The sequence below is a fragment of the Pyxicephalus adspersus genome, chromosome 5, assembly GCF_032062135.1.
Source record: "Pyxicephalus adspersus chromosome 5, UCB_Pads_2.0, whole genome shotgun sequence".
NCBI classification, from domain to species: domain Eukaryota; kingdom Metazoa; phylum Chordata; class Amphibia; order Anura; family Pyxicephalidae; genus Pyxicephalus; species Pyxicephalus adspersus.
In genome coordinates this window covers 18,798,702-18,811,361 of record NC_092862.1, presented here as the reverse complement: position 1 = coordinate 18,811,361, position 12,660 = coordinate 18,798,702, and the positions used below count along the sequence as shown (strand labels likewise).

Below are 12,660 nucleotides of genomic sequence, written 5' to 3'. Positions count from 1 at the left end.
CCAGACGTTTATCTATTGCAGATAAGCAATACAGTATGAGACAAATGCACAGATACTGATAGTAGTTTATGCGTAAATACTTTTATTTGACTTTTTGATGAAAACAAATCAATGCTTGATCCTATCATACATATAGATTATAGTATTGCCAACCCCTAAAACTAAATAAATTGACAAAAAGAGGATAGGAGTCAGTAGGGTTTTTAGGGTTTTTTGAGACTCTCTTCTTCGGGTTAATTACCATGTACTCACAATTAAGAATAAACCATAGATATTGTTTTGTCTAGAACAGGGGGTGTCAAATTCAAATACACAGTGGGCCAAATCGAAAAATTTGGACAAAGTCGCAGGCCAACCTTGATATTTATTGTAAAAATAAATACAATTGAAGAAGGTTGCTAATGAATGTCAGTAGAGGAAGGGGCGCATGTGGGTGCTGATTGACGCCCCAGCAGAGCATTCTGGGATTTGTAGCGGTGCATGCACTGTCTACCAGCGGGCCAGCTCTAGTAGACATTTGGTATTTTTTTGCGGGCCAAATATAACTACAGTGCAGGCCAGATTTGGCCCGCGGGCCTAAGTTTGGCACCCCTCGTGTACAAGGATATACCAACCTATTCCACAAGAAAATTGGAACTGTGATCTTTAATACTCCATGTATGTGATCATGAGTAACATTACTTTGTTTTTTCACTATATGGCATAATACAATTTTTACGTTGCCAAAAACAATCCTACTGTCTCAATTTTTCTTTTTTTTTTAATCAATAGCTTTATCCTAGCAGTATGCTTCAACTGCATGAAGAAAACCCCTGCAGGTAAACACCTGACATCCATTGACTTCCTCCTAACTAAGGGTATACCAGGTGGAACTCAGGACAAGACCCCTAAAGTGCAATGTGGGATGGGGATCACCATTCTGCCTGTAATACCATATTGTCAAATGTGAAAACTAAAAACATTTTGAAACATTATGGTCTAAGAAACTATACATAAATATAAAACGAGAACAAAAAAATTGCAGGAGCTTTTAGCTCTCAGTTGGTTATGAAACAGGAAGAACACAGACTTATCTCCATTAGTATGTTAGAACATAGCCAAACCCCACTCACATGGCATGTATCTGGAGTATCTGACCATTAAGTTAAATTGCCACTTGAAAAAAAAACATTTCTTCGTTTCTTGTTTTAAATTAAACTCGGTTTAGCTATGTTCTAAAATTTTTATGGGGATAAGTCTGTATCCCCCCTGTTTCATAACCATCTGAGAAACTATAGTTATGGCTAAATAAAAAAATTAATTAAAGCTCCTGCAGTTAAATTCTTTCTCTTCAAGTTCGTTATATTCAAACAGTTGATGACATAATTTAACCAGACAGATTTCCGTATCAGCAGAAAATATCCAACAAAATTGTCTGCAATGCTTCCTAAAATGGGTAACAGTTATCCGTCAGCTAAGTACATTTATTCGGCACAAACCTCTAGGTCCTTGAAATGCTTGAAGTCACAGATGACCTTCCCAAATCTGATGATATGCAGAAATGTTTAATTCCTATGGAATGGAGTAATATATATTTTCAATATAGATAGATTTTGTTGGTATTCTTTTGGACCATTATAACAAAGCAAACTGGAAAAGAACATTGTTGTATAATATATAATATATAATTATGTATTTTTAAATGGGTGGCTATCAATTTGCACCTTTTTTTTTAAATGATTAATTGGCAGTAACTGTTCCCCCTATGTTTGTTAGGCATTTTTGAGGCACTAAACTCAAAAATGCCTAAAACAAAAAAAAAGAATCCACTTACATTCAATCCCGCAGCGTAGTCGACCGGTCCGGAGGTGTCTTCCATCGGGTCCTGCGTCGTCCCGGTATCCGTCTCCGAGCCAGGGCGCTATCTTCCCCTCATCTTCCCGGTTCTTCTTCCTACGTCGCCCAACCCAGGTGCAAGATTGGGTGATGTAGGTTGGAAAAAAAAAAAAAAAACTTGGCGTTCTCACTGTGCATGTGTGAGATCGTCAAAGTTTTCTTTTCACGAAAAGGCTTCTCCTGTGCATGCCGGAGATGCGTGATGTAGGTATCCCGGGGGGCTTTGCACTCCCATTCATTCTCGATAGCCTAGGCGATTGAGAATTTGGAGGTTGTTGCACTTAAAAAAACAAACAGAATTTTTACCTTACTTAAAAGGGTTTTCTACCCTTATGTAAAGTGAAATTTGAGTTTAGGTACAATTTAAGTAAGAAGAGTTTGTATAAATAAGACGAATGAAGCAAATAGTTTGACTATTTGTGGAAAGCCGTAAGAAAGGCCAACACAATGATGTTCCTTTGTGGCTAATGTGTGTTGCATTTCCTGTGGTTTTAACTGGTTGAGTTGTGACCATTTAGTTATATTTAGTTAACTTCTAAGTGAACACTTTGCACTGTTCTTGTGCAATTTTTTGTTCCTGTTTGCAGGTCTGTCCTTGCATAGTTTTAGGAAGCAGCACAGCAAATGTTAAAACTAAAAGTAGCCTGTGTTGAGACAAATTTTTAGGCCACTATTGCTGCTCCCTGCAAAAGTTAAAAAATCCCTGCTAAAAGTTAAAAATTGAAGCTGACCGAGACCAACAGAACTGAATGAGAGTCTGGTCATAAGACCTGTCTATTGACCTGCCCTTCAAACAGGGTGCTCTCTGCTCCATTGATCACAAACAACTTAATGGGTCTTTGCCAGCTATACCCCGTGGCATGATTTGTTAAATGCCACGGTCTGCAGTGTGTGATTGGATTGTCATGTTGTACAAGAGCCTCTTTGTGTCTGATCTTAAGGGGTTATTTGATGACACCAGTGGGACGTCTACATCAATTCTTGCTGTTGTCAGGCATCATGGGCATGGAGTTTGTAAATGTGATTTTAGGTTTTGTTTCAGATTAGCATTAAAGGAGTTTAACAAGTTAATTTACCAATGACATTCCTTTTGCTATCCCACCAAGACGTGCTTTTGTAGGCTCCATATTGATGAGTCCTTTCAATACTTCCAAGCCAGTTGTGGCAAGAAGGATGTTATTGCATCAGGGCAGACTTTTTTAACCCAGCCATTGTAGATCTAACTTTGGCCCCTTTCAGACTTGCAGTTGTAATTGCTGCTGTTAGCTGCTGCTCCACTTTTAATAATGTGTGGTACAACCCAGCAGTTGTTGTGTAAACCATCGTATGATCTCAACTTCACTCAACCCCTGTATCATGCGGTAGAAGTTGTGGTTTATTGGGGTTCATTGTTTTCAAGAACAGAACTACATACCCTGTTCGCCTGAAAAGGGGAAACTAGGGCGTCTTTTCAGGGGATGTCCTATTTTTTCTATGAACAACAATCGACATTTATTCTTGAACAAAATATCAACGTTAATTTAAATATAGTCATGTCATCACATTCTGGAACATCATCATAACTTTCCAAACCCTGAACTCCATCTTGAATTTCTTGTGACTCCATTTCCTTTAGAACCATTGGCCCCAGATTCTCATGTCTAGGTATCTTCTCAATTGGTGTTTAAATTTTACATACTGCCACATCCCAGGAACTTCAATAATACCAAACAAAGCTTAATAGAGGACTTTTAGAACAGCACAACAGAATCATTCCTTTCAAAGGAATTCATTCAAAATCAATAAAAACAAATGTTTTGAAAAGTTTTTGTTAATAATTTTATGTGAATAATTTTGTTATACAAGTAGATTATCTGAGATATATGTATGGTCTTGCAAATAGAAAAGTTCTTTTTAACCTCCTGATGAAGCGGATTTAATGGCCACGAAACGCGTACAGAACAGAGAACAACATTACAAAGGATTTTATATGTTCAACGGTTTGATCAGTTATCATACATGTAGGATGAAGATTTATTATTTTATGTGTTTTTAACATGAAGAATAAAACAGGATTTTTTTTTTATGAATTGATTGGTTGATGATTGATTTTAAATGAATTTGTCAAGGAATTATTCTGTTGTGCTGTCCCTATTTAACTTTGTTTGCTATTTTCAAGAAGCTAAAGTATCTTTTCAAGTCTCCTGGTAGCAACCACCAGCACTTTCCAACTGTTGTGAGCTGTGGAAATAGAACCAATGAAGCGGTTGGCTGCTTAACCTCCCTGGCGGTAATCCCGAGTGTGGTTCGGGGTCAATTTTCCATACCAAAAAAGGTAACCCCAAACCACACTTGGGGTGGAATTGCCAGGGGGTTTAAAGTCCTACCTGGTTCCCACGTTCCAGCGGCGTCCTCCAGCGATGTCCGCAGCATCTTTCAGAGATGCCGGGCATCTGTGTAACCTGCGGATCCCCATGCATCTGCGTCCTTATGTACAGCCCCTCCTTTTAGGTGGTATAGAAACATTTTTTTGGACAACTATAAAAAATAATGTAACAAATGCTGTCATTTTTCAAATCCATTGCCTTGACGATCCTTAAATTTAACAAAAGATATTATTTCCTTAACCTTTTCTTACTACAGCCATCTGAGTTATACTAGACAGGGGACCTTATAAATTATATTTCATTTATGTCTCTTCTGCAGGTGTATATTCAGCTATTGCCAAAGAAAAGCGAAGACACAGGTCCCATAAGTATTTGTGTCTTCGAGTTGGGAAGCCAATGAGGAAAACATTTGTTTCTCAAGCCAGCGCATCAATGCAGCAGTACGCACAAAGGGACAAACTCGAGTACTGGTTCGCAGTTCCTCATGAAAGGTGAGCAACTTCAGTACATTTGTACGTGGAAATGTAGATGAGGCTTTTCTTTTTATTTTAATGTAAACTGGACTTATTTATTCTTTTTCTTCTTTATTTATTCTTTCAATTTATTTTTTTTGTTCTGCATAGATGGGAAGGTAGAATAACACCGCTATAAATCTCATGAGTCCTGTGCAATGGCAACACTTCTAAGGAAGTTAAGTTCAGTTTCACTTCCCTGGGACGAATGCCATTTGTGAGCTTCTGATAGATGCTTCTAACCAATGAATTCTGCTTTGGCTCTTTTCAGTTCTTTCAATTCTCCAATCTGAAAATGAAAAATGTCTTTTCTATATGTCATAGAAACAATGCCACTTGAGTGATCCATCAAGTGGCATTGTTACTATGTTGTTGGTCAATAATATACAAATATATTGTGAACAGCAGGGTTGCAGGTGACACCTTTAAATCACATACTATACAATATATCTGATTGGAGCACGTTTGTTCATTAATTCAATTCGACAAATCAATTTGCAATCATATTTGTGATCAATATTTGGGATAAACATCCGTTTAAAATTGATCAGGCTTTTTTTTATATTAAAATCATATTATAATTGAAACAACTTTTTGCTTGTGTCAATATTTTTTTTAGGTATGTAAAAATTCAGATCATTCTTTTCAAGGGAATAATACGTAAAGTAGTCGATTGGAAGGATTCATTAAAAATATTGATCAAAAATAACAATGAGATTGTTGCAGTGTGCCTAGTCTTAGGGCCAAACCACCGATAATCTGTTCTAATATGGTGCACGCTTTAAAGTGAATTCATCAGCTGATGTTTGAGGGTTCCAATGTGTTTTGAATGGATGGGGCCATATTGGTAAATCAAGCCTTGTCTTCTGTAGAATCATTCAAGTACATCTGATTGAATATTAAGTAAAGATAGACAATAAATAGAGGGTTTTTAAAAATAGTGTATTACAAATAACAAATAACATTTGTTTCAAATTCCTAAGCATTGACTCATTTCATCAAGTGTTACAAAAAGGTTAAAGATAGTCCCTTCCCCCCGTTATATGGGCAGACGTATAGGATACAAAATTAAACAGATATTTTCTTTCTAGCTCTACATGTATATGCAGATTCTCGTCAAAAAAAGTCCTGCTGGAGTATTATGCTTGATGCAGTTAGCAACTTCTCATAAGTCTCTTAAACCCTAAGCGTTTTGCCTAACTGGCTTCCTCAGGGGTTCACTAGACAATGATCAAAGAAATTTTTTGTACACTTAGAGCTGGGCTTTAGATGTGGGAAATAAATCCAAAGTACATCTATAGAGGAGCATGAATATATCTTGTATCCAAGTTAAAAGCTACTGTAAAAGTAGCAAGGAGGGGAAATGTAACCACCTTTAGGTGTAATGGAAAGGGGAAAGAGGATCCTGAAGATGTTGAGAGCACAGTACGCTGGCAGTACATCCAAGTCAAATTTAAGTCTTCTTATATTAGAGAAAACAATTGTAAAGCTGCGTACACACGTCCAATTTTTATTGTTGGAAATGAACGACGAACGACCGATTGGCCAAAAATTGCTCGTAAAAAAAGTTACCAACGACGCCGACGAACGAGGATAGTTGTTGGAAATGAACGACCGGACCAGCGGATTGGATTGGACGACGATCGTTGACCATCTATCGTGTGTACCGTCGTTCAGTGATCGTCCATGATCTGAGCATGCGCGATGAACTATCGTTCAATCGATACAGGCTGTATTGTGTATATGAGTGTGTGTATGTGTATGTATGTGTGTGTGTGTGTGTGTATATATATATATATATATATATATATGTATTTATATATATATATATATATCTTTCTCTCTATATATCTTTGAACGATCGTGTCGTTATCTGTATGTACAGGATCGGTGCTATACGATCGTTCGCAGATATCGTGCAGGATCGTTGTTCGTTCGTTTACAAACGATAATAATTGGAAGTGTGTATGCAGCTTAAGGTTCACATGTTCGGAGTGTTTAAAGACTTATTGATCACCTAGCAGATTATTGAATAGATCAGTAAGTAAGGAACACAAAATATGTGCAATATTTGTAGTTGGAAAGGATCTATAATGATTCTTCCCAATGACAAATGACTGCAGGATGCATGAACAAGTGTTATAGATACAGCACTATTCTGTACTATGGAGAGGGGAGGGGGAGTATGGGCTGTGCTCTCTCCCCTTCACTTCCATTGCGATCGTTCAACGTCAGTGCATACAGGACAGTTGTTCCGGACGATGGATGACCAGCGCAGTACACACGTAAGATTCTCATCCGATATCAGCCCTGAGCCATTGCACGTGTGTACCTAGCCTAAGTCCAATATTGGCATTGGATCTGATCATGTGTACGAAGACTAGGTGTAATTTTTAGGTTTATATTTCCTTCCTTTCAGGAGTTTCCATAGTAGCTCTGTATAGGCCGTAATTCTGACCCATCACATTCCTATACAGAATGTCATGGCTTTGGCTTGGTGGCACCTCATCTGTCTATTGCAGGTGTGCAGTTTCAAAGGGTGGTAAGTTATCTTCTAATGAAGGGTTTTCCTATTTCTCAGTGGCCTTTTCTCCCCACCACCCCCAGGAATACAGCATTTACTGTACATCATCTTGTTCTATTGGAATTCAATTGTTCCTTGCCTGGAGACCTTTGTGTTCTGACTTGAAGCAGGACTCCTGCACGCGGCGGTTCAACTCTCCATTGACAGCTTAGATGTAAACACTTAGGCTAATAAGGGATTACAGTGTTTCTAAACTCAGCCTTGTTTGCAGTTTCATCTTATATTGCTGGTAGGGAAAAGGGGAATCTTAGTGATGATTTCAATGAATGTGCTTCTTGTATCAATTTTTTGGATTGTATCCAATTTTGGATCCAATTTTCTGGATCGTTTTCTGCTTTGACAGTATAATGCACATCCATTTTAAATCATAGTTGCAGTTAAGGGAATGCACTTTTATTTCTTGAATACATTTTGTGGTTGTAGGAAATACTCTTTTGTACTATATATTCTTAAGTCATCTTCAAACTCCTTATTAAAAATGAAACTTAGCATTATCTCCAATCCCTTCGGCATCGTGGGTTTGCCTATCTGTGATACATGAAAACCACTTTGACAGGTTCACTTCAATAGCATAACTTCATTCCTTTACCAATAACCTATTACTGGTATTTGCTTTGTACAGGACAGACCATCTTTACTCATTCTTCATTCAGTGGAGTCCCGATATCTACGCCGAAGAGATAATCGGGGAATCCTCTCGAGAGCCCGGCTTTGTTGTGGTTAAAAGAAACGAAGATCCAGAGAGCTCCGAAGGTTCCACAAATGATTCGACCTCAAGATTGTGGGAGGTAGGTGGTAGCCTTATATATCTCATTATCTGCACCACAATACTAATGACCTCCTTTTATTGCTTTAGGCTTTCATCCAGTTGCTTTGAAATATAGAACTCTCTGAATTCTGTTAACGCTTTCAATTCATCTCTGTTGGAATCATACGGTCAATGTCTCAATGTTTGTATATGAATGTCCAGTCTTCGCCGCAAATCATAATCCAAAAGCACATGTGTCTCATATTCTAATTGTTTCTAAGCAATTTTGTATGATGTTTATTATATCATGTGTAATAAAGTGGACCTGTGTTTTGTCATATGAGGGCAAAGTAATAGGTTTACTTGATAATCTGCCCCCTCCTCTGCTGATGTTTACTCTCAATGCCCCCTACTATCCCATACAATCAAAGTAAAGGACCCAGTACTTTTGGGTATTGGGAGTCATGGGATTCTACCACTTTCCCTGCAGCGCTGGGTACGTGAGTGAGTTACCAGATCAGATGACATGGGGGTCTGTAGCTTGCATAACTCCATCCAGACCAGGCTTACACAGGGTTCTGAAAGGCGAATTGGTTATTGGGGAATCTGGTCAGATAAATATTAGCATTGGAAGGAGGAATGAACCTATTGCTTTGCCCTAAGGTACTTTATATAGTAGTGTTGGTGCTTTAATAATGCATTGTACCTAATGAAGTAATAGGTCATTTCCTGTTACTAACCTTGATTTTGAGGTTAGTAGCTCAGAGATCTGCTACTTTTTTTTAAGGTTTTCTCTCTGGAGTGGTCATCCTGATCCTGCCTTTACTATTTAGTGAGTGAGGATCCTGGAATAATAATGCAGCCAGTGAAGGCAAACTCCCATCCTGCACATATGTTCTGGGTCCGCAACTCACTATCTAATAAAAGAGGTCAGACTTGAAAGAAAAAATTTTAGCAATGTCTGCGTTTACATACTATTTCTACAGGTACATTTGAACAGAACATGAACAATGTAATCGGGTAAAGCTGTTAGCTTGGTTGTAAGCTCCAATTTTTATCCTTATGGTCCTATTGTGCAACCATTTGCATCTTTTAGGATCTTCCATATCTCTTCCAATGGGCTATTCCTAGTTTACGACTTGGAGAAGTGCGAACAGAGGCTCTGGAGCCCTCAAAAAGCAATGTGAGAAACTTGCTGGACCTGGACAGCATTACAAAATACTCAGGAACACCTTAAAGTATTGGTAAACTGAGTGGACTGTATGTTAGCAAAGTGCAGTGTTTCTAAAATAGCATTTGTTTCACCATGCACAATGGCCCTTAGAACCAGCCCACCCCTTCAGTGGCCCAAGGAGAATAATATGTGGATGCCATGTTTCTAAAGCCATGTCAGCATAAAGTTAGGTGATTCCTTTCTCCATGTCACAGTGCTTTGGTCAGGCTGTAGGTAGCTCAGTTACCAAGCACTACATTGGTTATGGTGTTCATATGTTGAACAGGATTTGTGGGTATGCTGAAATCTTGAAAGCAGTTTTCTGCACACTGCTTCAGCACTCTGCTCCAAAGGCCTTCATGTCTTATGCGTGCTTATCCTTGCTCCTCTGAAGACCTTCTATCAAGTGGCCTTCTTTTATCTGCACTGCAGAAGTCTTCCAGGTAGACTTTTCTTCCAGTTACGTGCAAAATAGTTTCCATTTATCTATTTGGTTGGGTTGTCTGTTGTGTATTCCAATAGTAAATGGATTAGGCATAGGACATAACAAGTGTTATTGTGTTTTCCAGTGCTCTTCAATTATTCCAGCATTGACCTAATTGTCATATCTTGCATAAATTTATCTATCTATCATTTGAAATGGGCTACCTAGAAAATGTGTGCATTGCTGCACTATGTGTTGTGAACCAGCTCTTAAAATATACTTAAAAGCTATTTTTTTTATAGTTAAGAGTCATTGTCAGTATTTTATTAAATAAGTTGGTTTTCTGTTGACTTGATTAGCAATGTTAACAGAAATTAAAGTTGGGAAATCTAACATTTTTGGTTTCCACCGGAACAGGGTTAGAGGGTAAATCTTCCAACGGGAACCCTTGTTCCCTTCTAAAACAGCTGGCTAAGAGGGGAACTTTCCTTGCAGTGGGAAGAAAATTGCCTTTTTGCTAAGTCTACAGGACACAAAGTGAAGGGAAATTCCCCCAATAAAAAGACAGCAAAACAAGATAAAAGAAAAAAAATGTAACCTTCCCCATGCTAAATCTAAAATGAGACAACACATTTATTCAAAAAAAAATAAATAGTAAGTCATTTTCTTTAAATGCTAGAGTCAAAAACCTGTAACATTCAGTTTACTAAAGTCAGAACACAGAAATAAAAAATTGGATGCAAATTTGATTACTGTGTTCTCTTTGTCAGTTTGTCAGGTCAGAAGAGCCTGGTGACACCCATTGTGAGCTATCTTGTATGTTCACAAAGTACAATAGAGATAATAACCAGCATATCACAGCTTCTGTGTTCTGGAATGTTCTGAGTCAGAGTCATAGCTGCAGGGGGTGATCTCATTATCATTGCTTCCAACCACAGCTCATGGCTGTCTCCCTCTGGTGCCTTTATCATTTATATGAGTGTTTACCATGAAATGTCCTCCTTGTTAATTGATATCTGAGAAATAATAAGGCTGCCTTCAGATTCTGCACTCTGAAGCCCCTTACAATGATAATATTTTCTGATCATGTCCAGTGACAGGTGAATGAAATAGGTGCTGTACGCAGAGCGCCGGTCTGCTCAAAGTAAAGGGGAGAATGGAGGACAAGCAAGCGGCACCCCATCATTTCTTTGGAGAATAGCACAGCGGTCAGTCATATGTCGGGGCAACATTGACATGTGCCTTAAAAATGCTCGCTTCCAGGCCTTCATGCACATCACCTGGCAGAAGGGCCTATCGGGTACAAGGCCGGACTTATTTCAGATATCAGTTTTATGGCTTGCCACCCCACACTGTCCGAATGACCTGGCTGTGTTTTCAGTGCAACATACCATCTGTGACAGACATGTATGTTGCACTGAAAATATCACCTGGCAGTTGCTTGCTTTGGATAGCTTAAATTAGTTTCCCATTCACACAATCTGGTTGTGATAACTTGTGCATAAAAAGTAGTGCAGGTTCAATTATGGGGGACCTCTGTGGTACAATAGGTAGCTCAAATGTAAGTGCTGCCCTAATGCATTGCACAGTAGTTTGTCCCTGCATGTGCATTGGAGCAGCACATATGAGTGATTGGACACTGCTGGTGCAAGGGATGTTCACTGGAAATGTCTGAAGGAAAGATCATTTCCAGCTACAGTAGAATAAACAAGCACTGTTTAGTTCTATGGAGAAAAGTAAGGGGAAGACAACGGGCAGGCACCCTGGTTATTTTCTTTAGGAGATCACAGCATTCATCTTCGATCTGTGGTTCAGAAGTCTGCCACCGTGGATCACTAAAATGACATTGGAGCACAGCTGTACATGCTAAATTTTTATCCAAGTTAATTGGTGGTTTTGGGGGACAATTATTTAGTGTGTTTGGTTTTCAGCCTCTGGAAAAAAAAGTGCAAGTTGGCGGCAGAAATGTCAAAATCATTGCGGGAACCATTGGAGGGTTGTTGTGTCACTGACCCTGTGCAGTGTCCGGTCAGCATTTTGCTTTATACTTGCTCCTAAAAGTATTGAATCCAAAGACAGCCAGGCAGCTAGCATGTTTAGGTCTGAAATGCCAACCTATATTTTATCCTCAGGACAGGTTTTCTGTAAGATCAGAATGTATTATTGCAGCCGTAGGCTTGGAGTATTCACTGTACAAATCAACCCATTATACCTGACCATGGAGCACCTTTATCCTATCCCAATATAGGAAGTGACAAAGAGCTGGACAGTTTTCATCTTCTCTAAATCATTACAACCAAAAGTCATGCAAACTGCACACATTTAGATTTGCATTATGGAAACTTTATTGTCCACTGTGGGATTTGCATCTTATTCAGCCAGTTCTGAAACTATTTCCTGATATGGCCATATTATTGAACATCTTGGTCACTTCCCTTTCCCCAGCCTATGATTGGTTAATGAAAGAGGAGCAGCACACTGATTATTCCTCCCTCTGCTCACCCTTGTGCGGCTGTAGAAGAACCCGATTAATGGCAGATACACAATATGCATGACAATTTATATTAATGAACACATAGCTACATGAAGGGATCTTTGTATACTACCTTGAGCTTGAATGCATCCATTTAGTTCATAACAACAGCAAGCTGTGATACTTTTCTGGATGAAGTGTGGCCACTATAAGCAGCTGTCGGGTGGTCGTTTTTGTTTTTTTTTGTTTTTTTTGTGGTCTGCAGCTGCAGGAAAGATTACATTTATGCAAAGGCAAAAGTGTGAGTGGAAAAGTTCTTTAACAAGTCCAGTGTTCTACCTGGAAAATATCAGGATAGGTGGGAAGAAGCTGTAGGTGGGTGATCAAAAAAGTGGATGGCATGACAACTTTTTGTGTTTCCACTTGTTATTCTCATAGGAATCCAGTAACCCCTTTAGTTCTGTT

At 38.8% G+C, this 12,660-nt stretch overlaps 1 protein-coding gene across 1 annotated transcript in view; it reads left to right on the top strand.

Moving 5' to 3' along the window:
* Window positions 1–12,660, top strand: part of OXR1 (oxidation resistance 1) — a 79,701-nt gene that overhangs the window by 36,182 nt on the left and 30,859 nt on the right. The window contains exons 8-9 of the mRNA XM_072413239.1: window positions 4,561–4,732; window positions 7,960–8,125. Of these exons, the coding sequence (XP_072269340.1) occupies window positions 4,561–4,732; window positions 7,960–8,125 (338 nt within the window). The remainder of the gene's footprint in view (window positions 1–4,560; window positions 4,733–7,959; window positions 8,126–12,660) is intronic.